We start from the raw sequence: 25,931 nt of genomic DNA, 5'->3' as shown, positions 1-25,931 counted from the left end.
TAATTTGGATACAGGCCTGAATCAGCTATTTTTTAATAAATGTAAAAAAAAACTCAAAAAAAAAATAATGGTTTTAACATGTGCCACATTATGATTGACACATAATAATTTGTAATTATTTTTGGGCCAATACAGCCGAATCAGTGGCCCAATAATTCAGGGCCGATACTGACAACATTGCATCTAACGGTTCAGCTCTATCATAAAACACCTAAAAATATATTTTGAAGGGTCCTAACGTGATCCAACGAAAAAAGAGAAAACACAATCCCCATTCTCATATATACATACATGTACACACATATACACAGCTCTCCCAAGCTGAGCCGAACACCTAGTGTTTGGGCTCAACTCGTTTAATCTCAACAAGTCGTTCATGGCTCAGCACGCTCGCTATACAAACAGATCACAAACGAGTTCGTGACAAGCCAAACCAAGCTTCATTTACCAGCCGTATATATGTTACAGTTAGTCATGCCAAGGCACCATTACACCTACAAGTGTTGGCTTGGTTTACATGGAGATTCTGATGAATGAGCAAACAGGAAGGATTGTAACAGATTGCAGATGAAGATGCAGATAACGACCACGCAAGCACATTGGAGAGGGGCACAACCTATACAAGTAGAGGAGGCAGAAGAAAAATGCTTCTGAAATTTAATCCAACTTGAACAGAATGTGTAATTTGCATTATAGACCAACTGAGCATTTTTGGCGGATAAGTTTGGTGGGTTCGGTTTTGGCATGTTTGGAGCTTGAATTTGAGTCCATACTTTTACTTGGCTATAGGAAACCATGGTAACTAAACCTTATTTTTTCCTCTATCTTCCAACAGTTCAGGTAATTCCAAGTTTTTTTTCTTCTTTTGAGGAATTTGAAGTTAAATCTCTCTCTCTCTCTCTCTCTCTCTCTCTCTCTCTCTCTCTCTCTCTCTCTCTCTCTTCTCTCTTCTCTCTCTCTCTCTCTCTCCACACCCACACACACAATGACAAGTAATCAAGATTCCAGACAAGGAAAATCATCCTAATCCAAAATTTTCTTACAACTCATCGAGTCGCTAGCAACATGAGGAAAAAAAACTCGCTTAAATCCCAAAACTTGGTGGACAATTCTAAGTTTAAAAAAAAGCAAGACAAATAATGACGAACCAAACAAGTACTATGGTTGTATGTTAAGGAAACGAAGATGAAGATATGTATTAAACATATCCTCAGTTCAGCAGATCATAATCATCCAATCTTTCATTGTATTGCATGATCTTCTTCTTGATCTTTGATGAATCTACCCAAGTCACAAAATCTTCCATATTTCTTGTGACAAGGAATGCTGGATCTGTGACAGCGTCAGGGCCTACACGGATGTGGCCTTGCTCAATATATGTAACAGCTTCTTTGAGGTGCTCTGCGAATTTCAACCTTACCAAGACTGTAGACAGCCGGCGCCTGCCAGTGGTGTGGACAAAGAGTTACAAGATGCGTTTCAGCAAGTTCTGGGCACCCAAACTACTTGGGAGTTTCCAAAAATGCTGACAATGGACTAAAATAAAGGTTGCTCATTGTGTTCGTGGAAGTATCAAAAACTCTTAAGTGTTACAAGTCATGCATCATTGGGCACCACATTTTCAGAAAAAATATAAATCCTTCCCTGATAGCTAAACATAAACTTATTGCTTCATTTGGAACTCCACCCATTTCAAATTTTAGCTTGATAGAGATACCCAAGGTTGAAAGGATGGACAAAACTAGAGACGAACACTATAAAAAGTAAAGCCAGCCATTTCAAGATATTTGATGATGTAAAGCATGGCTCAGCACCAGAACAGCTTCCTAGGTTTTGGAAATAACTTCATAATTTTTGGGTTCCAGGGGAACGTCATAATTGGACAGAAATCTGTGTAAACAATAAAGCATAACCACTCAAAAAATCAGCATTTTTCATCCTACCGAACACATTATGATTATTCATATATTTTTGGCAGATACTTTTCTGTGATGGATGAACATATCAGTAGAAATACACTAAGAAATACATAACATCTCTTCGAGCCTAAGCACATGATGGATTCCATAAATGCACATACCTGCAGAATGACGACACAGACAGCCGATCACACAAAGCCAAGCTCTTTTTGGTTGGTATGACACCCATATCATAGCTGCAATATTCATGGGAAAACTCATCAAACCAGATATCCAATTAGAAGGATATGGAATTTTCATGAGGTCAATAACAATATTGCTCCAACATTAATGAAACTTTCTTCAACCGAAAACAGGATTCTTCAAAATGACATGATTTGCGCTAGCTAGGTTACTCAGTGTGTACAGAAGGGCTGGGACATAGCATTTGTATAAATAAATAACTAAGATTGGATATACCAGAATAGCAAGAAAGCATGGAGATTTACTAAATCAAGTTATCACATTACAGAATTCTACAATGTTTACCACAATATGATGGAGATGCTGACAGATCTCCAAGAACATCTCATCCTAATCAATTAGGCCAGTCATAATTGACAACCTTAACCATCTTGATATTGGAGTGTGCCTTTTTATTCATCGACAAACTAATGCAACAATAACTGAACTGAGAAACATGGATGCCCAGCTTATGTCAAGCCAAGGAGATGCAAAACATAGAGAACCCCTCCACTCCCATGCTTGCTACATAAAAAAAACCAGGTTTGGATGTGATTTTGCAATTTAAAATAAAACTGATGTTCAGACAAATAACAAGTTTTTATAAAATATGGAAAGAAACATGAATTCAGAAGGTTCCACGTTCTTATGACAAGAAATGGCCAATGACATTGGCCAAAATGCAATATTAACCTTCACTCCCTTTAAATTGATCCAAGTGTCATCTATTAATATTTCTCCATCATTCACTTTCATGTTGGTGTGAATGACTCATTGCCACTTTGTGCCTTGCATGTTTTAGATCTTTTTAACAAAATTTCATATTTTCCTTAAACAAATAAAAAGAAAAAATTATCGGGACTTAGAATCTTAGAAGTTACACAAAAGGAGCCTTTTCTTTTGTTTGTTCCATGGCACTTTAATGTCATCAATTCTTCCACTAGAGTCTCCTTGTCCTGTACAACATCCACCATTAAAACATCACAAACAGGGTCATATAACTGATCCACATTTTTATTGTGATTAAGATGGACTCCAATATAATTCTTCCAAGCCCTTTACCACATTTCTTTCAATTTAAAGTCACAATCAACTCCCACAAGCATGAAGGGGAGGTTCATCAAGCAATCCTTCATCCACTTGTATAGTAACAACAATATTAAGGGTTGATGATCATGATGTTTTGAGTACATTGATTGATAGGTATGTGATATACATCTCTCTTATGAGGTTTCCTGATAATTTAACGCGGTTAAAGGCAGGGATGGAACCAATCATTACCATATTTTTAGCAAATAAACATTAATAGCTATCATCTATGTCACATAGGTGCGGGTGCGGGTGCGGATACGGGTGCAGATGCGGCAATGCGGCACTTTAAAAAAACTTGGGTGCAGGGGTGCGGGGATGGTATATATATATATATATATATATATATATATATATATATATATATTAACAGTTTTAAGTTAACACTAATGAAATAAAAAAAATTATCATATCATCAATTCATCATGCATAAATTCATGCAATAAATCAAATTAATATTCTATAATTGTTATTCCTCATCAATAAAAAATAACACTACACTGGTGCGGAGATGCATATATATATATATATATATATATATATATATATATATATATATATATATATATAAAACTGGAATTCGTTAGGGTTAACTGAATCTACTTTTAGATAGAAAGGGACCTCAGTGTGGCCGACTTCACCTGACACAAAGGAAGCCGTGTCAAAGTGTCGCACCCGCATGGGTGCGGGTGCGGAGCCCTATTAGAAGAGTCCGTGTTACATAGCTATCATATGTTCATGCTTGTAATTAGAACTATTTTCTGGTTTTGAGAGAACAAAGAATCAAGGAATTGGTAGTAAGTGGCTATATAAGAAATCTTTATTATGATAAACCAAAATTTTCAGAGTTTGTGACTTGTATAACTTTCAAGATTCACAAAGTCGCACTTCTGAACACAAGATTGCAAGTCATGATCTGCAGAGGACATCAAACAGAATAGCTGAGATTGCAAAATTACTTTTTTAATAAATGCAAACTGATTATCACAAATTTCCAGTTCTTTTAAGTTTTAAGAAATTAGCCCCTATATTTGAATGCTAATAATGTGGAGATATGTTTACTTTGCAAACATTTGATTTTCTTTCACACATTAGATTTTACGCTGACTCCTTTTCCTATAACTAAAGATTCATTGAGGTCATTTTTGCAATCCAATGAAACACTTTTCCACCCTATGTAGTCAAAAGTGCTAAATGTTTCCTAGAAGCTATGTCACAGGAATACACCCTTTTGGTCCCTGTGACCGTGCCGAATGGATACGGTTTGGATGTGGGCCCGATACACCTAGGACTCGATCAAACTGTATCCAGCATGGTTTGTCCATATCCTACCCTTTTTGTCTCGACTTTGTCTAAGACTCATGAACCCCAAACCTGTTTCATCTACCACCATTTTTAAGTCATTTGGCCCTCATTATTAGGCCAAACACTTCATCAAAAAAATTTGAATGTGGGCAGGTTGATATGAAGAATCAACACATGTATGGATTTGACTTATGATAGACTCATCTCTAGATCTATGTAATCTTGGACATATATAGATGCACCCTTAACCCAACCCATATATGGAGTCCAATGTGGATAAAGTTCGCACCTCTGATCAGACCACTTAGATCCAGTCTGCCACTATCAACACCACACACACACACACACACACACACACACACACACACACACACACACACATATATATATATATATATATATATATATGAATCGTATTTTTACGAAATTGTCGTCCCTACCTCCTATTTCCATATATATATCCATGTGACATAGCCTATAAGCCTGTTCTCTCAATCCTAAGGTGCCATTACCTAGAAAGCCAAAAATAAACAAATTATTCATAGATAAATTTCTAAAAGGTTGTAAAATTATGCTAAAATTGCTAAGTTATTAACATATATGTTTTAATGTCGACATGTGCTTTGTAAGTGCCCTCCCTAGGTGTTGGGCTGAGCTAGATGCCCAGATGCACTTTTAGTTACATAGTTCTCACTTGGAAAATAAGCTATTCCCAAGGGTAAATGTTTGTTATATAAGGTTTGTGGAAATCTCAATCATTTACCTTACCATGTATTCATTTTCCTTTTAAAAAAAAATGTGAACCACTTACACAAGGGAAAAGGACAACATTTTAACTCTGTTGAGAAAGTTTTTCTGTGAATGTTTTCAACCAACCTCCATCTTGGCAAATGATTACTGGTAAGACAGTGGCTCCTAGTCTTGAAAACATTCCCTAAACATGAGACTATGTTTTCATGCTTCAAAAGCAATTCCTTAGGGTGCATTTGTTACCCGCACCCCACTTTCCTAAGGGAAGTGAGTTTCCCTTCAAGTTGACAGCCAGGAGGGAAAGTGCTTCAGCATGGAGGAAGGTGTAAAACCATATTTCTAGGGAAGATGCTTCTTTACATTTATTTTGTGGGCCCCACCACAAATTTCTCATGGAGATAGGCCTCCGCCCCCCCAACCTCTTCTCTTTAAGAAAGGGGCCCTCTTTCCTATGAAAGAGAGTCTCTTTCATGGGAAAGGTCATGAAACAAATGACCTCTTCGTATTTTATCAAATTCCATTTTCTCCCCTTAAAAAAACCAGGCATGTCTTCATTTCTCCACACCCAATACCATCACAACCACCATCCTACACTACAACAACATCAACCTGCCACCAGAGAATCTGCCTACATAGTCATGTAACTGACTTTCGAAAGAGTTGGCAAACCAACATGCAATTTTCAATCCCCAAGTGGATTTCATAATCACATATTAGGTAGATATAATCTTGGTGGGTTAATAGGCCAACCCCTCCCTACTCATCATAATCACTATGAAAGAGAGCCTCTTTCATGGGAAAGGTCATGAAACAAATGTCCCCTTAGTATTTTATCAAATTCCATTTTCTCCCCTTAAAAAAAACCAGGCATGTCTTCATTTCTCCACACCCAATACCATCACAACCACCATCCTACACTACAACAACATCAACCTGCCACCAGAGAATCTGCCTACATAGTCATGTAACTGACTTTCGAAAGAGTTGGCAAACCAACATACAATTTTCAATCCCCAAGTGGATTTCATAATCACATATTAGGTAGATATAACCTTGGTGGGTTAGTAGGCCAACCCCTCCCTACCCATCATACATGCTATCAGTGTTGTGGTTTTAGGACCCAAAAGCTAGATCCTATGTCACACAGATACTACTCTATTTTCACTCTTGTTCCATATCCCCTTGTATACAAGTCATACTGGAAACTTCATAAAACTGGTTGTATCTCCATATCCTCAGCCGTATCCATGTGACAGCCTAGATCTTACTAGGTTAGCATTTGATTGAAGCCAGCAACTATGGAATACCAAAATCACATAACAAAGCAAGCAAGCACACACACACATGTTAAAATATAGCTTGCGTATGGATCTGGATACGCATGGTATGTTAATGAAACACATGCTGTTTTATTATCATTAATGGCATCCTTGTAATATCTCTGATATTACAAGGATAGTTGTATATTTGCTGTTTTATATCAAATGGTTAGGGCTTGGAGGTCGAGTATTCGTGAGCCGCCCCAGCCATTGGTTTCTCTCTCTCTCTCTCTCTCTCTCTCTCTCTCTCTCTCTCTCTCTCTCTCTCTCTCTCTCTCCCTGTAGACGATGTATCAGATATGGAAATCTGGTATGGTATCAGAGCACAGCGTGTTCATCGAGATGGGGTCAGCGTGAACAAGAAAACTCCCTGTGCGTGAAGAAGGTCTGAAACTTCAGATTTCCCCCTTATGAAACAACGTATCTTCACAGCAGATCTCTCCTTGCGTGAAGAAGGTCTGAAACAGCAGATCTCTCCTACTGAAACAGCGTATCTTCACAGCGTACCAGTTCCCCCTTCTGAAAGTTGGTACTTTCAGCGTACCAGATATAAAACAACAGATTTCCCCCTTCTGAAGCAGATTTCCCCCTTCTGAAAGTTGGTACTTTCAGCGTACCAGATATAAAATCTCTGAAACAGCAGCAGCGTGTTCCTACTTTCGCAGATCGTGAACTGCGCGTTCCTCCTTTCAGCGTGTTCCTCCTTCAGGTACTCATCGACTGTGTTCATCCTAAGTTCTCTCTTTTCTGTCATTCTATCATCTGTGTTGGTTCCAATTTTTTTAACACATCACCGACTGTTGTTTCCCTTTTATTTCAAACCAGTTTTGATTCCACAAGTTTCTTTTCCTTCCTTCATTGCTGTTTTAGTGTTCTTTGTGCAACATTTTTGGTCGTACAAGTATCTGCTTTATTACAGTTTTACTGATTGATTAAGTGATCCCAAATCTGTTTATTTCTTTTCATTCATCTTGTTTGCTTATTCATTATTCTACTGATATGGATTACTCTTCGTCTTCATCATCCGGTCCCTCTGCCAATTTCTTGAGTCAGCTTGTTACAGAAAAACTTACTCATTCTAATTTTTTGACATGGAAAAGGCAAATCCTTCCTTTTATACGGAGTCGGGATCTCGATGAACATTTGGATGGTTTAGTTCCTATACCACCACGGCTTATTTTGCAGGAAACCAAGGATGAGAAAGGTGACACAATTACCATTTCCATTAAGAATCCAGAGTATACAGTTTGGAGGAAGCGAGATCAGTCTTTAGTTGCTTATATTACGTCAACACTCTCTCAAGAAGTGTTGGTTACTCTTTCAGATGATTGCATTGCGGCGGATCTGTGGAGTAAGCTGTCACAGACTTACTCTCAGATATCAGAATCCTGAGTTATGTTCTTAAAAAATGAATTTCAAAGTTTGAAGAAAGGCTCCATGACAGTCATGGAATACATAGGCCGCTTGAAGAGTATTACTGATCAATTGGCTGTTGTTGGAAGTGCTATTGCAAATAAAGATAAAGTTCAACAACTCCTCAGTGGATTGGGTCCTGACTTTGACATGTTTACCACAGCTTTATCATGCCTTCCTCACTTGCCCACTTTTGACGACCTCCAAGCGAAACTTCTCCAGCATGAGATGATTATGAAGCAAAGGGCAGAAGAAAATGAATCAGCTCGTCCTCATTCAGTTTTAGCCATGGACACTTCTGTAGGTTTTGGACGATGGAATGGAGGGCATCAAGGAGGTAGAGGCCGCGGACGTTTTGGGCAGGGAGGACGTGGTATCTTGCCTACACCTAATATTTCAGGGGTTTTTAACACAGGGAATCAGAGGAGAGTGCCCACTTGTTTCTTATGTAACAAAAGAGGACATGTGAAAGATGATTGTTGGTTCAATCTAGAGAATAGAGGAAAAATAAACAAAATTGAAATTAAATCCACTACTGCTATGGACACAAAAGGGCCATCCACAGATGTGCAACAACTTTTGTTATCAGCATTGTCACAAATGACGATCAAGCAAAATGAACAAGGCGAATGGTATGTTGATTCAGGTGCCGCCACGCATGTTACGGGTAATGCGGGTAAGTTATCTCACTTATTGCCTTATTTTGAAAAAGGTAGTATAGTTACGGGAGATGGAACTTATCACTCCATTAGTCATACTGGCAATGCACATATCCCTATGTCAAAGTCCTCACTTCACTTGTCCAATGTCCTTCTTGCTCCTAATATTAAAAAGAACATTGTTTCTGTACCTAAACTTGTTGACGATATGAATTCTTCCGTCGAATTTACTCCCTCTTCTGTTTATGTTAAGGATCTACGAACGAAGGAGACATTCGCTAAGGGGGAGCGACAAGGAAACATGTACGTCTTCAAGGAGATCCCTTCAGTGTCTTCGTCTTCAGTCCCAGTTCTCCAGTTGAAGTCATGCAAGCATTCTTCAGTGTCTTCGCCTTCAGAGTCTTTGTTTTTTCCTTCATTGGCAGTTTTTAATTCATCTCATTGTAATAAGCCAGATATTTGGCATAGTCGTTTGGGACATTGTAATCGAGGTTTCGTTGAAAACCTTGTATCTGATGGTCTCCTTCCAGAGTCTAGTTTATGTTCATTTTCTGATAATAAAAATAAAGGTTCCTCATGCGAACTCTGCAAGAGTCATGTTCTTCCTTTTCATATTATAAATAAAAGAGCTTCAAAGCCATTTGAGATTATTTGTTCTGATGTTTGGGGACCCGCACCTATTCCTTCTCTTTCGGGCAGTCGTTACTATGTTATCCTTATTGATTCTTATTCCCGTTATACTTGGATATATTTCTTAAAACACAAGCATGAAGTTTTTCAAATATTTCGGGAATTCCATTCGATGGTCAAAACAAAGTTTGCTTGTGATATTGTGCATTTAGAATGTGATGGTGGAGGAGAGTATTCATCGAACGAGTTTATTGCCTTTCTTCGGGATAAAGGAATAAGTCGACAGGTTTCTTGCCCTCATACTCCTCAACAAAATGGGGTTGCAGAGAGGAAACACAGGCATATTGTTGAGAGCGCGATGAGCATGTTACATGATAGCAATGTGCCCGTTAGTCTCTGGACAAAAGTTTTTCACACATCTGTTCATATCATAAATCGTCTTCCTATGGCACTTTTGGATCGGAAATCTCCCTATTATACTTTATTCGGGCAACATCCCTCTTACGATGAGCTGCATGTTTTTGGTTGTGTATGTTATGTACATATTGATTCATCTCTGCGAAATAAGTTTCAGGACAAGGCTGTCAAGTGCAGATTTGTGGGGTATGCAGATGAATACAAAGGTTATCGATGCTATGATCCTACTACAAAACGTATTAGGACCTCCAGAAATGTTGTTTTTGACGAACGAAATTTTCAGGTCAATGACTCTGCAGCGTTGCCATCTCGAGAATTAGAAGTATATGATCCATGGATGAGCGCAAATCTTTTTGCTAATACAGGAGAAACATGTCAGACAAATTGTCCTTCCTTCGGCTTGAGTAGGGAGTTGAATGACTCACAAATACATGTTGAATCATCTCCAGTTGAGCCACCCCCAGTAGAACGCTTCTCTGGGCAGGTATACACTAGACGGGACAAAAATACAGAGCCGAGGAATGTGGAAAGCATCGCCAATGATCCGGCTCAAAGGCCGTCACGCATTAAGCATCCTATTCAACGATGGGTGAGTTATGAGACCTTCTCCCTTGATTTCCAGCTGTTTATGTCTCAGCTCACAAAACAGGCTGAACCCACTTGTTTTAATCAAGCTCTTCAATCCCGTCATTGGACTGAAGCTATGAATGAAGAAATGGAAGCCCTTCATGAATGCCAGACTTGGGAAATAGTCCCTCGGCCAGAAGGAAAGAATGTAGTTGGCTCAAAATGGGTTTATAAAACAAAGTATAAGCCTGAAGGAAGCATTGACAGATATAAGGCACGACTTGTTGCTCGAGGATTCACACAACAATATGGTGAAGACTACGATGAAACTTTTAGTCCGGTAGTCAAAATGGGTACTATTCGTGTCATCATATCCCTAGCAGTCGATCGAGGTTGGAGCCTTAGCCAGATGGATGTTCAAAATGCATTTTTGCATGGAACTTTAAAGGAAGAAGTGTATATGGAGCAACCTCCTGGTTATGCCGAGAAGGATCCTACTGCCTGGGTGTGCAAACTAAGGAAATCTCTGTATGGGTTGAAAGAGGCGTCCCCCCGTTCCTGGTTTGAAAGTTTCTCTATGCAAATTCAAAGTTATGGTTTTAGAAGATGCTCTATGGATCACTCACTCTTTATTTGCCAAAAGGCAGACATTGTTATACTTTTTCTTATATATGTTGATGACATTGTTATCACTGGGAGTTAAGATAATCATGTGCAAGACGAAGCAGTTTTTAATGAAAACTTTCAAAATGAAAGATTTAGGGGAGTTGAGGTACTTTCTTGGTGTGGAAGTTGACAGACAACAAGACACATTGACACTCATGCAACAAAAATACACTCTTGACCTTCTGGAAAGAGTCGGGATGACGAATTGCAAACCAGTCAGTACTCCTAGTGTATTACATCAAAGGCTGAGCTCTGAAGATGGTCATCTTTGTGTCAACCCTACAATGTATAGAAGTCTCGTGGGAATGTTACAGTACTTGACCTTTACCAGACCTGATATAGTTTATGTTGTCAATCAGGTATCCCAGTTTATGCATGCTCCAACGGAGGGTCATATGGAAGCTGTGAAGCGCATTCTACGTTATTTAAAAGGAACTATAGGAGACGGACTTGTTTATCGCAAGAACAATAATTTGCATAGAGGACATGAACTCATCACTTATACAGACGCAGATTGGGTAGGGGATCCAGATGAGAGACGATCTGTCTTTGGATATTGTGTATATATTGGACACAATTTAGTGTCCTGGAGCAGCAGAAAACAAAAGGCAGTGGCACGATCGAGTACAGAGGCTGAATACAGATCGATGGCTGCAGGCACGGCAGAAGCCACATGGATTAGACACTTATTGAGTGATCTTGGGGAGACAATTATTCGATCTTTTCTTCTATGTGATAATCAAAGCGCAATAAACATTGCATGTAATCCTATTCAGCATAGCAGAACGAAGCACATTGAGATTGACCAACATTTCATACGGCAGAAAGTCGAGATGAAGGAGATAGAACTACGTCATGTTCGAACAGAAGATCAAGTGGCAGACTTGTTTACCAAGGGGTTAACAGGACGTCAATTTTGGCTATTGAAGAGCAAGTTGTACATGATCCAAAATCACGTACAACTTGAGGGAGGGTGTTAAAATATAGCTTGCGTATGGATCTGGATCCAGATCCATATGCATGGTATGTTAATGAAACACATGCTGTTTTATTATCATTAATGGCATCCTTGTAATATCTCTGATATTACAAGGATAGTTGTATATTTGCTGTTTTATATTAAATGGTTAGGGCTTGGAGGTCGAGTATTCGTGAGCCGCCCCAGCCATTGGTCTCTCTCTCTCTCTCTCTCTCTCTCTCTCTCTCTCTCTCTCTCTCTCTCTCTCTCTCTCTCTCTCGCCCTGTTTCCTGTAGACGCTGTATCAGATATGGAAATCTGATAATACACACACAAAATACAAGATTTTATGGAGTTCAGCAATATGCCTACATCCAAAATAAGAGTCTGAAATTCATTAATATGAAAGCAGGCAGAGAGGTTTTACAATAAAAAAATAACGAAGAAACTTAGTCAAACAAGAATAGCTCATGTCATTCACTTTACAAAAAGAATGATGCATGGAATCTCAAAACATGGTCTTCCTCTCTTTCTAGACAAAAAACAACCAAAGATCGACCTCTTGTTTTCTTGTCTTCAAAGGAGAGAACCCAACAAAATCCATGGTTGCAATAATTTCTTTTTCTTTTTCAAAATGAGAATCCAAAGCAAAAGTAAAAAAAACCTCAGGCCCGACAAGAGTATATATCCCTTTCTTTTTCTTTTTCTTTTCCTATTCTAATTAGTATCCAAGGAAGCTTGGGTTTCCTTTTCTTTCCAACCATCCATACAAGTCTAAGGATTCTTACAAAGAAAGAACAAGTGACTCACAACCGAGGAACCCATTCAATTTACAAAATGACAATCTGCACCTTAGCTTAAATGTCTTAATTCACTAATCATCTCTCTCACATACACGCCCTCTCCCCTCGGGGTTAATAATCTGTAACTTAAAACATTAATCAAATCCAAGCAAGGACACTTTGTCATCATGTCTGTAAGGTTCTCTTGATAGAATTTTTTTCTAAATGAATCTTTACTTAATGAATCTTTGAATCTTATGGTACATAATATGTATGTGGTTCAACCCTGGATAATGTAGCAAGTTCATTGCACTCTTGTTGTCACAATGTACCACCACCTTCCCTTGTGAAATGTCGATTTTGTTGACCCCTTCAACAAAACCTTTTTTTTTCCTGCTTCAAACTGTTGTTGTATACTATGCTTCAATTGGGGATAGAGCAATGATTTCTTGTTGCAACACACATCTTCAGCTTATAGGTCTAAGTCCAACTGTGTACACATAACCTAATAGCTATCACTCGTTATCTGAGTCACCTGTAAAACATACCTCTATTTGTTTGTTGCTAATGTTGGCGCCTATCTTTGATTCAGTACTCGAGCTAATGGGTGTCAAAACAACATTCATCCATGGAGATTTGGAAGACATTTATATGACCCATCCAAAAGGGTTTGAAGAAAAAGGCCAAAAGAATCATGTTAGGAAGTTGAAGATGGTTAAAGGTCTTAAATAATCTCCTACATAGTGGTATAAAAGGTTTTGATAGTTGCATGAATCAGTACGTGCTTAGTAAATATGATAATATGATTGTGTATTTATTATTGTAAGTTTTTTTATGGCTCTTTTATTATGTTGGCTCTATATGTTGATATGTTGATTGCAGCCAATATCTTCAACATTAATACTTTAAATAATGCATTAAATCAATGTTGTAAGTATTGTAGTGTATCATACGATACGTAACGTAACTATGGCCTAACTTGATATGATACACACTCGTATCGCGATACAAGTGTGTATTGTATATGTATCACCTGTATCGTACAATACAGCCATGCATTGTACGATACAGGGTGTATCGTATGATATGTGTCTGGCACACTTTAAAAGGGTCGAAACTCAGCCTTTTTAGTTTTGCGTTTTAAAGATCTCCCTTAGGTTGATTCTCTCATTTGTGTAGAGACCTTTAGAGGAGAATCCACGCACCTTAAGATGTGTAAGAGTGATTTGGAGGCCGATTCATGCACAAGGGAGAGAACTTTTACAAATTTCTCACGTAAGAGTGCATTTTCATCTTTTTTCACTCAAGGGAGTGGGTTAAGATAACAAATCTGTATTTTTTGCTTTCCATTAAATTTTTTTGAGAGAAAATAACATCAAATGATCTGGCATGGCAATGGGGCACTCAAGTAGTGAGTGAAAACTGATTGAAAATCGAGTGCAACTATTGCCATCATATTGTTTTGAGTAGTATCTCTCTCTTGAAGCATCATTTAGGCGGGACACGTCACAATGTTTCCCCCTGCATGTCAAGGGATTTGCCGGATGTCGTGAAATGCAATGACAGTAATTACTCACTAGTCTGAGAAAAAAAACAAGAAAAAGAAATAAGTGAGGCAGAAATGGGGTATGTGCAGCCCACGTATATTGAAGACGATGTGAATGTCGAAGGAGGAGAAGAAGAAGATGATGATGATGATGATTGAGGTTATATTTTCAAAAAAGTTGGTTATTTAAGACTTAATTGTTTATAAACTTGGTTATTTTATTTTTGTTTATGTAATATGAAAGTATGAATCTTGCGGCATGTTCTTAATTACAAGATATTTAATATTTTACATTGTTCTTGTAAAATATGCATACTATATTATCTATACTAGTTGATGTTTGATGATGTCTTATGCAGCTCATAGAAACATGAATGCTTCATATGTAATTTTATGGTTGTATTTTGTGTAATTCATCATTGTTTCATGTACTATGATTTTTTTTAATTTTACTTTTTTCTGATTTTTCTTGATTTTTTGGAATTTTTGAAAAAAAAATATTAAAAAATTATGATTTTTTATGATACACTATGATATGTATCTACCTTTGTGCCCGACCGATATAGGTAATGATACACTACTTACAACCTTGCATTAAATAGTGGATTTGAAATAAAAGGTCTAATTGCAAAAAGGACCCTTAAAATGAAAATCACAAGAGATAAAAGACTTGACAAGCTATGAAAGTATTAGAAAGGTTTGATATGGCAGCATTTGAGGTTTAGCAAACATTAAAGTCCTAAGAATGTTGAAGCAAAAAAATATATGAAAAAGATTCTCTAGGACAATTTATTTGGTTTAATATATGTACATGGTATGCACGTGCCTAGGAAAGTGTTGTAAGTATATGGCTAATCCAGGTGAGGCATGTTGGGATGCAGTTAAGTACATTATGCACTATTTGAAAGGCACAACTAAACTTAGTTTATTATTTCAGAAGGAACAGTTAAGTGCATTATGCATTATTTGAAAGGCGTAACTAAAATTAGTCTATTATTTCAAAAGGACAAAAGTGGCTGTTTTGGTTGGATATGCACTCTTACTTTGTAGGTGATTTATTCTTGACAAGTATTCACGCTTGAAAACGGACCTATAAGTTATGATATTTGTATTACAGGATATTACTGTTTTATCCACTGAATAAGTAGAGTAGATAGCAACAGTTGTAGCGGCAAAGGAAGCAATTTGGTTAATGAACTCAACATTTCACAAGTATCGATATATCATGACAACAAGACAGACTAGCAAATAATCTAGTGTATTATCTAAAGTCCAAACACATAATATCAGGTATCATAAGATTTGAAAAATTGGATTGAGGAAGGAAAATATTCAGTTAGAGAAAATTCCTACCAAAGGGGGCCTTGTAGACAATGATAAATTACACAAACTCTACTAATGTTTTGAATTAGAGATCACTGACCCAAAAGAGAGAAGGCATATATGTGACAAGTAATTGGTGAATAAAGATGCTCAAGAAAACATGCAGATTGTCATTATGAGATTTGAACGGGTCTCGTAATGGGACCCACTTGTCACTTTATCTAGAAAGTGTCCTTGGTAGCTGATCATGGTAGAGATGGTGAAATTGGGGTGGAAGGAGGGAGAAATGAAGGTCGGCTAGAAGGGTGGGTCGGGAAGAGGGTGAAATGATGAAGAAGAGGGAAATTCTCACTAGGAACCCCTAATGAGCCTATCTCAAGCCAAGGCAAGAACCAAATCCACTCTAGAATTAGAGAGGCCAAAAGAGAGTAATTCTCATTAGAAAAGTAGGATTATGATTACATTAAAAACCCTAGCATGGGGGATATATATAGACCCCATGATCCCAAAATGACTAGATTACCCCTCACTAAGTCCCGAGTAATCCCATACACCCTCCATGGATCCTTACATCTAAAATACAAGTGAGAGAGGATCCAAATACAAAAGAGACTTGACCCAATACCCCTTATTTGGGTCTAGGATCCAATACATGATATGAGAGGACCCAAAATACAAGTCAATTACCCCCGCCACATACAAGTAGACCCGATCCAATAAAATAGCATGTTATCAGTCCTTAAAGGACTCATATAGATGGTTGAACAGAAAGGAAACCAAGTTTCCTTATATCTAAGTAAATTAAGAAAATAAGGAGGGTGGAGGGGAGAGAGATGTGAGGTTAGTTTTCACTTTTTTCTTTGGGTTCTCGTATTGAAAGACAAAGAGAAAAGATAGTACTGCACCCATGGGTTTTGTTGGGTTTTCTTCAATGAATACAAGCAAGCAAAGAGTCGATCTTAGGTTCGTATTTATCTAAAAAAACAGCATATATTGAAGCCTCACATACCAGTCATTTTTAAAGAGCGAAGATCAAGTATGGATATTCATGTTTGGTTCAGTTTGTTCATTATTCTCTATTGCAAAACTTTGGTGCTTGATTTCACATCAATAAAATCATCTCAAACCATGCATGTGTAGAATTATGTTGAACCACATAATCTCCTTGGTTCCTTGTGTGTGTTCTTTTTCTCGGTTCATTATAGTGTGTATAAGCATTTCCTAATCACCGCAACCAGGTCCAAACATAAAAAGATCTGAGTATAAGCTTCAAAATCATAACAGTCAGAAATGCAATGGAGAGGAAATGAACTAATGACATTTCCCTTTCTACTAAAGCAAGTCTAACCAATCCACTTCGCTTTTACAAGATAGCAGGTTATATTCTGCTAGAAATGAAACTAAAACTATAATTCTTGAGGCTAACTTTAATTTTTTTTCTTGACATTAGGATCATTTTTTAGGGTGTACTACTTTTAGAGAGAAAATAATTTCAATGTGGAAGTAAATTGAAGCAAAGGAACCATACTGTATTTTACAACAAATATAAAGTTAGATGAGTAGCATAATACTGAAGGTGTTCTCTTGTGAAATGGTGTAACCTACACCATTTTGATTTTTCTGAATTCTGATGGACAATACAATTTTCCTTTTTGTTACGCAACGATTTTTTATGAACTTACACATAATTTTGATCACCGAAAGTATAATTTTCTCATGTTTTTGGTAGGTGGAGTTCTCTACAAAGGTAAGTTTGTTAGATAGGACTTGTGTTGCTTATAAACTCGAATTTGAAGTCTTAACAATTTAAGGCACATAGCACTATACAAGAAATTTTTTTGTAGCTGTATATAAACCTAAATGCTCACACAAGAAAAAGGAAGAAAAACTACAAAAACATTATAACTTCTAATTAGCCTCTTAGAAGTAAGATTTGCTTCTTTTCTTAAATCCTGTTTTATCTGTTAATTTACTGTTCCAAATCTGTTTGCTTTACAAAATATAAAATATGAGGCTCATAGCTAATCATCATAAGTTAATCAAGTCCAAAACAAATTTACGTTGGTGATGATATGACAAATAGTACACACAATTAAGCCTCACTATCATCAGCATCATCGAGCTACATCACATACATACATCATCAACGTTGACAATATGAACCAGTGTTTCATTTCAAGGCTCCAAGAAACAGAACATCACTCAACCAGAAATGGATTTTATTCTGCATATAATGTTAACAAAATAGCAATACTAGATGGTTATTGAATCAACCAGATGATGTTTCTTAAGGTATGTTTGTAAAGCCCTGTAATTCTTGGAACCTGTGATTGTAAATCACAATAACCATACTTTCTCAAGGTTGGTAGAACATTAAAGGCTAAAAGTTGTGATTGCCAACTATGATTGTTTTTGCCTCTTTTTGCCTTGAATCTTATGAAAGTAGATGACAAGATTGACCATGTATTCTACTTTCTCAAGTTATTGCTTTCTCACTTGTGACCAACACAAACATGCCCTTAGGGTTGCCAATTTGCTATCTAATAGATCCCTCTTTTGAGACGTTGCAATGACATAAGCCCTTCCCATTAGGCAAAGGCAAAGCAGGGTTATCCGAAGCGCCATAGAACCCGGGGAATCGCACTTCCCCAAAGCGCGTTTTGGAAGCGCGAAGCATGGCACTTTCGAAGCATGCTGGGAAGTGCCAAAATTAATTGGGAAGCACGCTTCCCTTTATTTTTCCTTTTTTTTGTTTTTTTTTCTTGTTTTTTCTTTTTTTCATTTGTTTTGCTTCCCCTCGCTTCTTAGGTCACTTCCGGTTTGCTTCTTTTCTCGCTTCCAAGATGATTTCTGGTTCGCTTCTAAGTCATCGTGTGCTTCCCGCTTCCTAAATTTTTGGAAGTGCCTCACTTCTTGCTTTCCCGAATAGCAACTTTGGGGTAGAGCCACATTACGGGTAGGGTGGGCACGTGTCTACCCTAACCCAAGAAAAACCCCGAAGGGGGTAATGGGTTGGGCAGTGCCCACCCTGACCCAACGACTATGTGGGCACCGGTGCCCAGTGCCCCCCTCCCTTATTTCATAATCCCTCGCCCGACTCACGAGTTCCACTCTCACTCTCTCTAACCTTCTTTTTTCTCCAACCATACTCTCTCTCTCAATCTCTTGATCCTTTTGTTCTGTGCAGCCTTAGCTTCGCCCCTACGCCTCCCCAGTCAACCTGGCACCCACCACGGTGGCACGACCAGCGATCCCACCCACCACGGCCCAAGTTCTCAAATTTCGATCCTTTCGCCCAGGCACAACTCCGCCCTTGCGCCTCCCCTGTCCAATTGTCCCCACTCCACCAGACCAACCAACCCCAACCCCACGGCCCGAGTTCTCAATCTTTCCACGAGGCCCAGCTCTGCCACTGCGTCTCCCTTGTTTGATTGCCCCCACTCTGCCAGACTACCACTGACCGGTTGACCCCCGGAGGCTCAGCTCCACCACGACGGCACGGCCCCACCCTTGACCCCACCTCTCTCTCTCTCAATGTTGTGGTGTGTGCAACCCCTATGTTTTTTGAGTCTCCTGAGTCCCAACCCCACTAGCCCACTCTCTTTGGCTCTCGAGACTCAACCATGATCCCCTGCCACACCCTCACAACCAATAGAATAAGGCAACATCCTTCGGCTAGCCACACCATCGGCTCATCACTGTCCTTCAGCGCACTGGTGCACACACAAAACATTAGGGTTTTTGGTAATTTTTTAATTATTATTGAATTAGGTTTTTTATTGTGATTTTTTTCTATTAGCATATGAAATTATGAATGTTGTTTGTTAGGATTAGGATTTAGGTTTTTGATTTATTTTTTCTTAAATAGTTGCATTTCAATAAGTATGGTTTAAGGCTTTTTGTACTTGTTTTTTCCAATTAGCATTTAGGTTTTAAATTAGATGGATTATGGATATTAATTAGTTAATTTTGTATTTGTTTTCAATCAATATTAGACATGATTCACATGCTTGATTTTAGTTAGAAAATTGGGGGTTTTGTTATTTTTTTGTTTCAATTAGATTATGTATGAAAACTATGAATGACGCTTTCTAGGATTGAGCTTTTTATTTAGTTGCTAAACAACATGAATATTTAATTAGGTTTTAGAGTTTGTTGTGTTTTTTTTTAATAACATTTAGATTTTTATTTTGTTTTTAAATAAGATAAATATTTAATTTAGGTAATTTTGTGTTTTTTAATTAACATTAAACATGATTCTACATGTTTGATTAGCATAAATGCATAATTGATGGTGTAAGAATTAGGGTTTCGATTTTGTATTGATTTAAATGGCATGAATTTTGGATTATGCTTTTAAGGTGTTATGTATTTTTTCCTTTTTAATTAACATTTAACATGAAGAATGAATACTTGACTTTGGTTAGAACTTAGAATTGTAGGGTTTTTTAATTTCAATTTGCATAAATGAGAACTTTAGGACTTTTTTTGTTTCAATTGGCATGCATTTTGTTAATTATATAGCAATAATCACGATTTCATCTTTGACTTCTGGTATGTTAGAGTAACTACTTGATTTTTTTTTTGAAACATGTTAATATATTTCAGTTTCCTATTAGTTTTATTATCTTTTGTTTATTAGAATAATGTTTTAATTTATTGACTTTATGATGTGCCTCTTCGTTTTGACTGTGTCAAACTTTTTCTAACTATTTATAAAATATTTATGATGTCCTTTGTAGATTTTTTGAAAGATTAACTAATTAATTGGCTATTTGTTTGTAGGATGTTTGTGTTCCTTTCTCCCATCTTTCTGAATGCATTTCAAGATCGAAACTTGAGCGTGGTCACACTGCATAATCCATGAAAGGTACTTCTTCTGGTCTTTATATCAAATAAAGCTAAATTTTGGAGTATACAGGCATGTTATGGTACTCTATAGTTCTTCAATAATTTTCTTTATTATTGAAAATATGTTGTTTAGTTTCAACTAAGGTTCCTAGTCTTGAATATTGCACCTGTACTTCTTTAAATTTCTTTGCATGTGTTAATATAGTTTATTGTCATAGGATTTTTTTTACAGTGCATTTATGCTCACCCTAGTTTAAATTTCAGGCTCTGCCCCTACCATTAGGCATAGAACAGATACTTGAAAGACAAAGCAACCACTGATCCAAGTAATTTTGGTGACTTGATCCTTGCTCTTGAATGGATAAATTGTTAGATATGTTATGTTACCAACCCCATGGAGGACGGCTCATATGAAGGAGGAGTCTACTATGCTAGCTTGGCTCACCTAGGCTTAATGGGGGTTGACTAAGCCCTGTATTGAGATTGGGTCATCTACTTGTATTGGGATTGGGTCATATGTACATGAGAGACATTAGCCTAAGTGGGGAATGGCATAGTTGCCATTGTATGTGAGCCATGGAGCCGATAAATAGGCCCATGCCCCCTCATTTGCATCATCCATTGTTGAATCTAAGAAGACACTTGAGTCGCTTTGACCTATCTCTAGTTCCTAGAGATAGTATTGTCTCTAGCTAGGCAACTAGCTAGAGATTGGCTCATACACTAGCTAGTCACCTTAGTGTGTGGGATTTCCACCCTTCACCATCACTTTCCCACCTCTTCTTCCTCTCCATTTCCCCTACCTAAGAACAGTCTGGTATCAGGATAAATTTGACTGTTTGATCAAATGAAGTGTTTGCATCAGGGCAATCAAGGTCAAACATTTAAAGAAGCCATTAACACTAAACAGTCCCCAGCCTTTCAGTCTATATGTATCATAATTACATAAATCACCTTTGTCTATGTCTCTCCAAGGGAAAATTCTGGGGATATAACAAGAGATTTTTGATAAATCTCAAAAAAAGGGGGGGAATCCCACATTTAAAAAGTTAAAACACATGAAAAAAGTACAGAACATAAGAAAAGAATAATGTTTGCCCTTTTTCTTGGAAAAATGTAAGCAATAAGTAGAAAATTTTTCAAACAAAACAGATAAATACTACTAAAAATTACATTAAAATATAAAATAAAAAGTTCTGAAAATAGTTGCACTGTGTTGTTAATTTTATGATACTATTGCCATAACTATATAACATTGTTATTATGAGAATGCTTTATCATTTACATAGGCTTTTGATTACAGTGATAATATCGCAATACTTTCAAAATATTACCAACCGTGACAATAGCCTATACTTGCTTTTCTAGATCCCTCTGTTCTTATTATAGAGTTGCCAGATTACATGGATTAAGACCTATGAGAAGAATTGGTATGGACCATTTTCACAGATATCCACAAGATTAAAGAGAGAGAAGAATTGAGAACAACATCAAGGAGCTCTTTGAATAAGAAAACCACAACCTAAGTGATTTTTAATTCCTACCCAGAGTCAACCCTAATGATGGTAGACTAGATATTCAGAGTCTTCCATGTGGTTTCTTAAGATACAGCTATTTCATGCATCCGTTTAAGAGAAATGCACATTTGATATGCTACAACAATGAAAATAGAGTACCTGAATGACTGCAACAAGTTAGTGACTTTTGAAATAATTATAAAAAATTAAGAACAAACTAGCAGGGAAACACGACTCTTAGGGCACATTCGGTTGGATCATTCTGATTTACTTTCTCATTTGAATGAGAAAGTGAATCTGATTTGTATAAGCAGCCGAACATAAAAAGTTAAGCTGTCAGAAAGTGAACCTCATTTGTCTTTGCAAATGAGAGTCACTTTCTAATTTGCTTGAGAATCAAGATCACATGAGACCCCATGTGATTCTGAATCGCAAGCAAATTAGAAAGTGATTCCGAATCATGTTTTTTGAAAGGAGCAGCTGAACGTACCCTTAGAGTGCATCACAAAAATCATGAAAAGCTTTTAAAATCAGCAAACTTACAGTTTTCCCAACAATGAATTTGTCATCTCAACCCTGAAAGGGTCTCTAGGATCAATCATCTTCAAGATGTTCACGAGCTTCGTCACCATTCCACAAATTTTTAAGTATCTAAAATACAACATAGAAGACATCTTAGGAATGGAATAATCCTTCCCATCATTAAAATAAGCTCACTAGAAAAGGTCTAGGAAACACTTCCACACTCATCAGCTATGTTACTTGGACAGTCACAGGTGTCAGTGTCAGACATGGGTACAGAGCGTCGAACATGACGACACACACACACACACATATATTAGAAAAGAGAAATAATAAAAAAAACAAAAAATATATATCCATTTTATTTAATTTTGATCTTTGATGATTTATATGAACATGAATGTCATAAGTAGAATACTTTGTGCCCAAGACATCTAAATGTATCGCCGTACCTAAACTAGTTACTTTTTATTCAAGATATCTAAGAGTGTCTTATTCGGATGCTTCATGTCCAAGACACTAGACACTACATCTCCGAGGCACCTAATTAGTGTTTTAAGCCGAACACTTCGTGTTCATGACACCTAAAAGTGTCTTAAATTGGATACTTTGTGTCTAAAGTATTGGACACTTCGTGTCCTCAGTCAAACACTTTGTATCTAAGATTTAAATATGTTATAAACAAAATATTTTGTGTCCAAGTGTTGGACACACCATGTCACAAACTGAAGACTTCGTGTCCAAGTGTCAGACACTATATCATATGTCGGACACTTCGTGTCCAAGTATCAAACAGTCTGTGCCCAAGTGTTAGACACTTCGTGTCCGCATGTCGGGTACTTCGAGCCCATGTGTCGGACATACGACACATGTGTCCATTTTGTTGGACACTTACACTTTTGAAAAAACGTGTGTCCAGTCAGATCCGTGTCCAGCCGTGTCAGACACCAACACTTCAAGTTCCTAGAAGTGTCTAACATAGCTTATCAGTAAACAAAGAAAAGACTATATTCTACATTTAACTACACAACTAAAATTAGATTAAGAAACTGAGACAGCACCTAGCCGAAAAGGTCAAAAACCAAATCTTTGACATTGAAATCTCACTCAGCACATCTGCTATCTCTTTCTTGTATAAAAATCGAAGAAAACTTCATGTGATGCATATTGCAATCTAGAAACCTCTAAATTCTGCTTGAATTCATTAAAACTGGTTCAAAATGTTGGAAAATTTGTACTGATCAAATCCAACAATTATACTAAACTAAAACCCCACCAAACCTACTTCCTATTCCACCAAGGAAACACATATATAAGATGCAAAATGTGAGGTGGGTATCTCTTCGTTCCGATTAAAACCACCAAAATGACAATAAAATCTCAGAACCCCATCAAAATCAAAACAAAATAGTCAAATGAAACTAAATTATAACGAAGCCGCTTTCCATCAAACAACAAAAGAACTTCCACGAGAGGGAACTGTCACTTGGGTGTTTGTTATTTTGGCTCAAAACAACAAACATTGATATCATAAAAAAGAAAAGAGAGAGAGATGGTGCTTGCTAACTAACTTCTTGTAGTCGTCTCTGGCCACGATGTGGTAACGGCCCATGATGAGGGCCTCCCTTTGCCCATTCTCTCGCTTCCATTCCAAGAAGTTGACCTTCTTTAACAGCTTCTTCTCATGAAACTTGAGCTTCCTCATCGCCTAAAATCCTACTACAAATCAAACATAAAACAATGATTAATGCTAATTGAAAAGAAAAAAGAGAAGAGGAAATGATCAAAACCCTAATTAAGACATTCATATCATTTGAAACAATCCTAAAAAAAATCATAAATCTCTCATCTATGCTAATTGATAAAAAAACAAAACCCTTAATATTCTAACCAAAATCAAGCAGTCATTATTCATTGATTCATGCTTATGCTAATTGAAAAGGAAAAGCACATAAAAACCTTAAAACTGTAAATCATTAAAGTCATTTTAATAAAAACCAAATCAAAACCCTAATTCCTACGAACATCATAAACTAGGCATAAATCAAAACCCTAATTCCTACGAACATCATAAATTAGGCATTTATGCTAATTGATAAAAAAAAACTAATATTTCAACCAAAATCAAAACACACAATATTTATGGATTCAGGCCTATGATCATTAGAAAAATAAAAATACAGAAAAACCCTAAAACCATAACTAAACATTTATGTCATTCTAAAAAAACCAAATCAAAACCCTAAATCCAAATTTCCTAACAAGCATCATTCACAGATATGCTAATTGAAAAAAAAAAATTGAATATTTATGTTATTTGAAAAACCAAAATAAAACTTAAATCTTAAAAAAATTAAAGTATTTAGGGGTTTGATAACCAAAATCAAACACTCATTAATGGAATCATGTTAAATGATAATTGAAAAGAAAAATAGCACAAAAAACCCGTAAAATCTTAATTAAACATTTATGTCAACTGATCTAAATCAATACCCTAAATCCTAAAAAAAATATAGATTTAAAAATCAAACATTTATTATTCATAACTAACGCTAATTGGACAAATAAACAACAAAAATCCCTAAAACCCAAATTAAAAATTCATGATATTTAAAAAGAAACTTAATAAAAAACTTAAACCCTAACGAACATCATAATTCATACATTACGCTACTCGGAAAAAAATCCCTAAAATCAAAACCCTATCAATTCATGACTCGTGGAATATTGGAAAGGAGAAAAAGAAGACGTAGCCACGACCGCCCGACCAGGGGCGTGCTCCGAAGAGGCCGTCGGAGGCCTGGAAGAAGTCCTGCAGAAAACTAGGGCAGAGAGAGAGAGAGATGACCTCAACCGCTGGTGCTGCCGGAGTGCAGGCCGCAAAGAGAGGCAGAGAGCGTCTAGAGAGAAGAGTCTGGGTCGGCGAGCGTGGGCACTTGAGATGGTTGGGTCCGGGTCGTGCCCACCCTGACCCGACCTTTCACGTGGTCAGGGTTAGGTAGGACCGTAGAGGTGTCAATGATTCGGGTTTGAACCTTACCCGACCCGTATCAATCCCTATAGGGTGTGAGGCCCGATTAGAATCCGGGTCGGATCCTAAGTATCTGATTAATATACCGAAACGGGTATAGTTTGTGAAATTTTATATCAGACCCGGGCCCAACTTGAGTTCCTATTAAGATCCTGAATTTTTCAATTTAAAATTGATAAAATATTTTTACCAGATATGGTCCGGGTCTGGTTCATGCAATCCTTAGAGGATTTGAGTATGGTTTCTCTTATGGTGGGTTCGACCTGAGTTTGGACCCGGTACCATCGTCTCAAATCAGGTTTGGGTCTGATTTCACCTAAGTCTCAAATCAGGTTTGGGTCTGATTTCACCTAAGTCTGCACCAAACCCGACCCGTTGACACTCCTAGGGGTTAGGATTGTGAACTTATTCGGATCCATATGGGACGGAACCCGTATCTGATTTA

General features: G+C 37.2%; 1 protein-coding gene across 2 annotated transcripts; it reads right to left on the bottom strand.

Moving 5' to 3' along the window:
• Positions 1-1,018: 1,018 nt before the first annotated feature.
• LOC149812963 (Alpha-L RNA-binding motif/Ribosomal protein S4 family protein) lies at positions 1,019-25,376 on the bottom strand. Of its 2 annotated transcripts, none has more exons than XM_089992488.1 (5): positions 25,304-25,376; positions 24,027-24,174; positions 22,477-22,584; positions 2,081-2,155; positions 1,019-1,442 (listed from the first exon to the last, which is right to left on the bottom strand). In XM_089992488.1, the coding sequence occupies exons 2-5, from the start codon at positions 24,158-24,160 to the stop codon at positions 1,211-1,213; spliced, it is 549 nt and encodes a 182-aa protein (XP_089848614.1). In that variant the 5' UTR covers positions 24,161-24,174; positions 25,304-25,376; the 3' UTR covers positions 1,019-1,210. The 2 variants fall into 2 exon arrangements, with proteins under 2 accessions (XP_089848614.1, XP_089848613.1); XM_089992487.1 differs by having other exon boundaries at positions 24,027-24,171; positions 25,304-25,364.
• Positions 25,377-25,931: the final 555 nt, after the last annotated feature.

The sequence above is a fragment of the Nuphar pumila genome, chromosome 16 (genome assembly GCF_984573655.1).
Source record: "Nuphar pumila chromosome 16, dmNupPumi1.hap1.1, whole genome shotgun sequence".
Classification (NCBI taxonomy): Eukaryota; Viridiplantae; Streptophyta; class Magnoliopsida; order Nymphaeales; family Nymphaeaceae; genus Nuphar; species Nuphar pumila.
The sequence above is the reverse complement of the archived record's forward strand: the minus strand, read 5'-3'. Positions and strand labels throughout refer to the sequence as shown.

Excerpts from the sequence above, each read along its gene's own strand:
- LOC149812963 (XM_089992488.1), bottom strand. The coding sequence starts at position 24,160 with ATGAGGAAGCTCAAGTTTCATGAGAAGAAGCTGTTAAAGAAGGTCAAC. Across the intron at positions 22,585-24,026 it reads GCCAGAGACGACTACAAGAA|ATACTTAAAAATTTGTGGAA; the intron begins GTTAGTTAGCAA and ends GTTGTATTTTAG. Across the intron at positions 2,156-22,476 it reads AATTCATTGTTGGGAAAACT|CTATGATATGGGTGTCATAC; the intron begins GTAAGTTTGCTG and ends TGAATATTGCAG.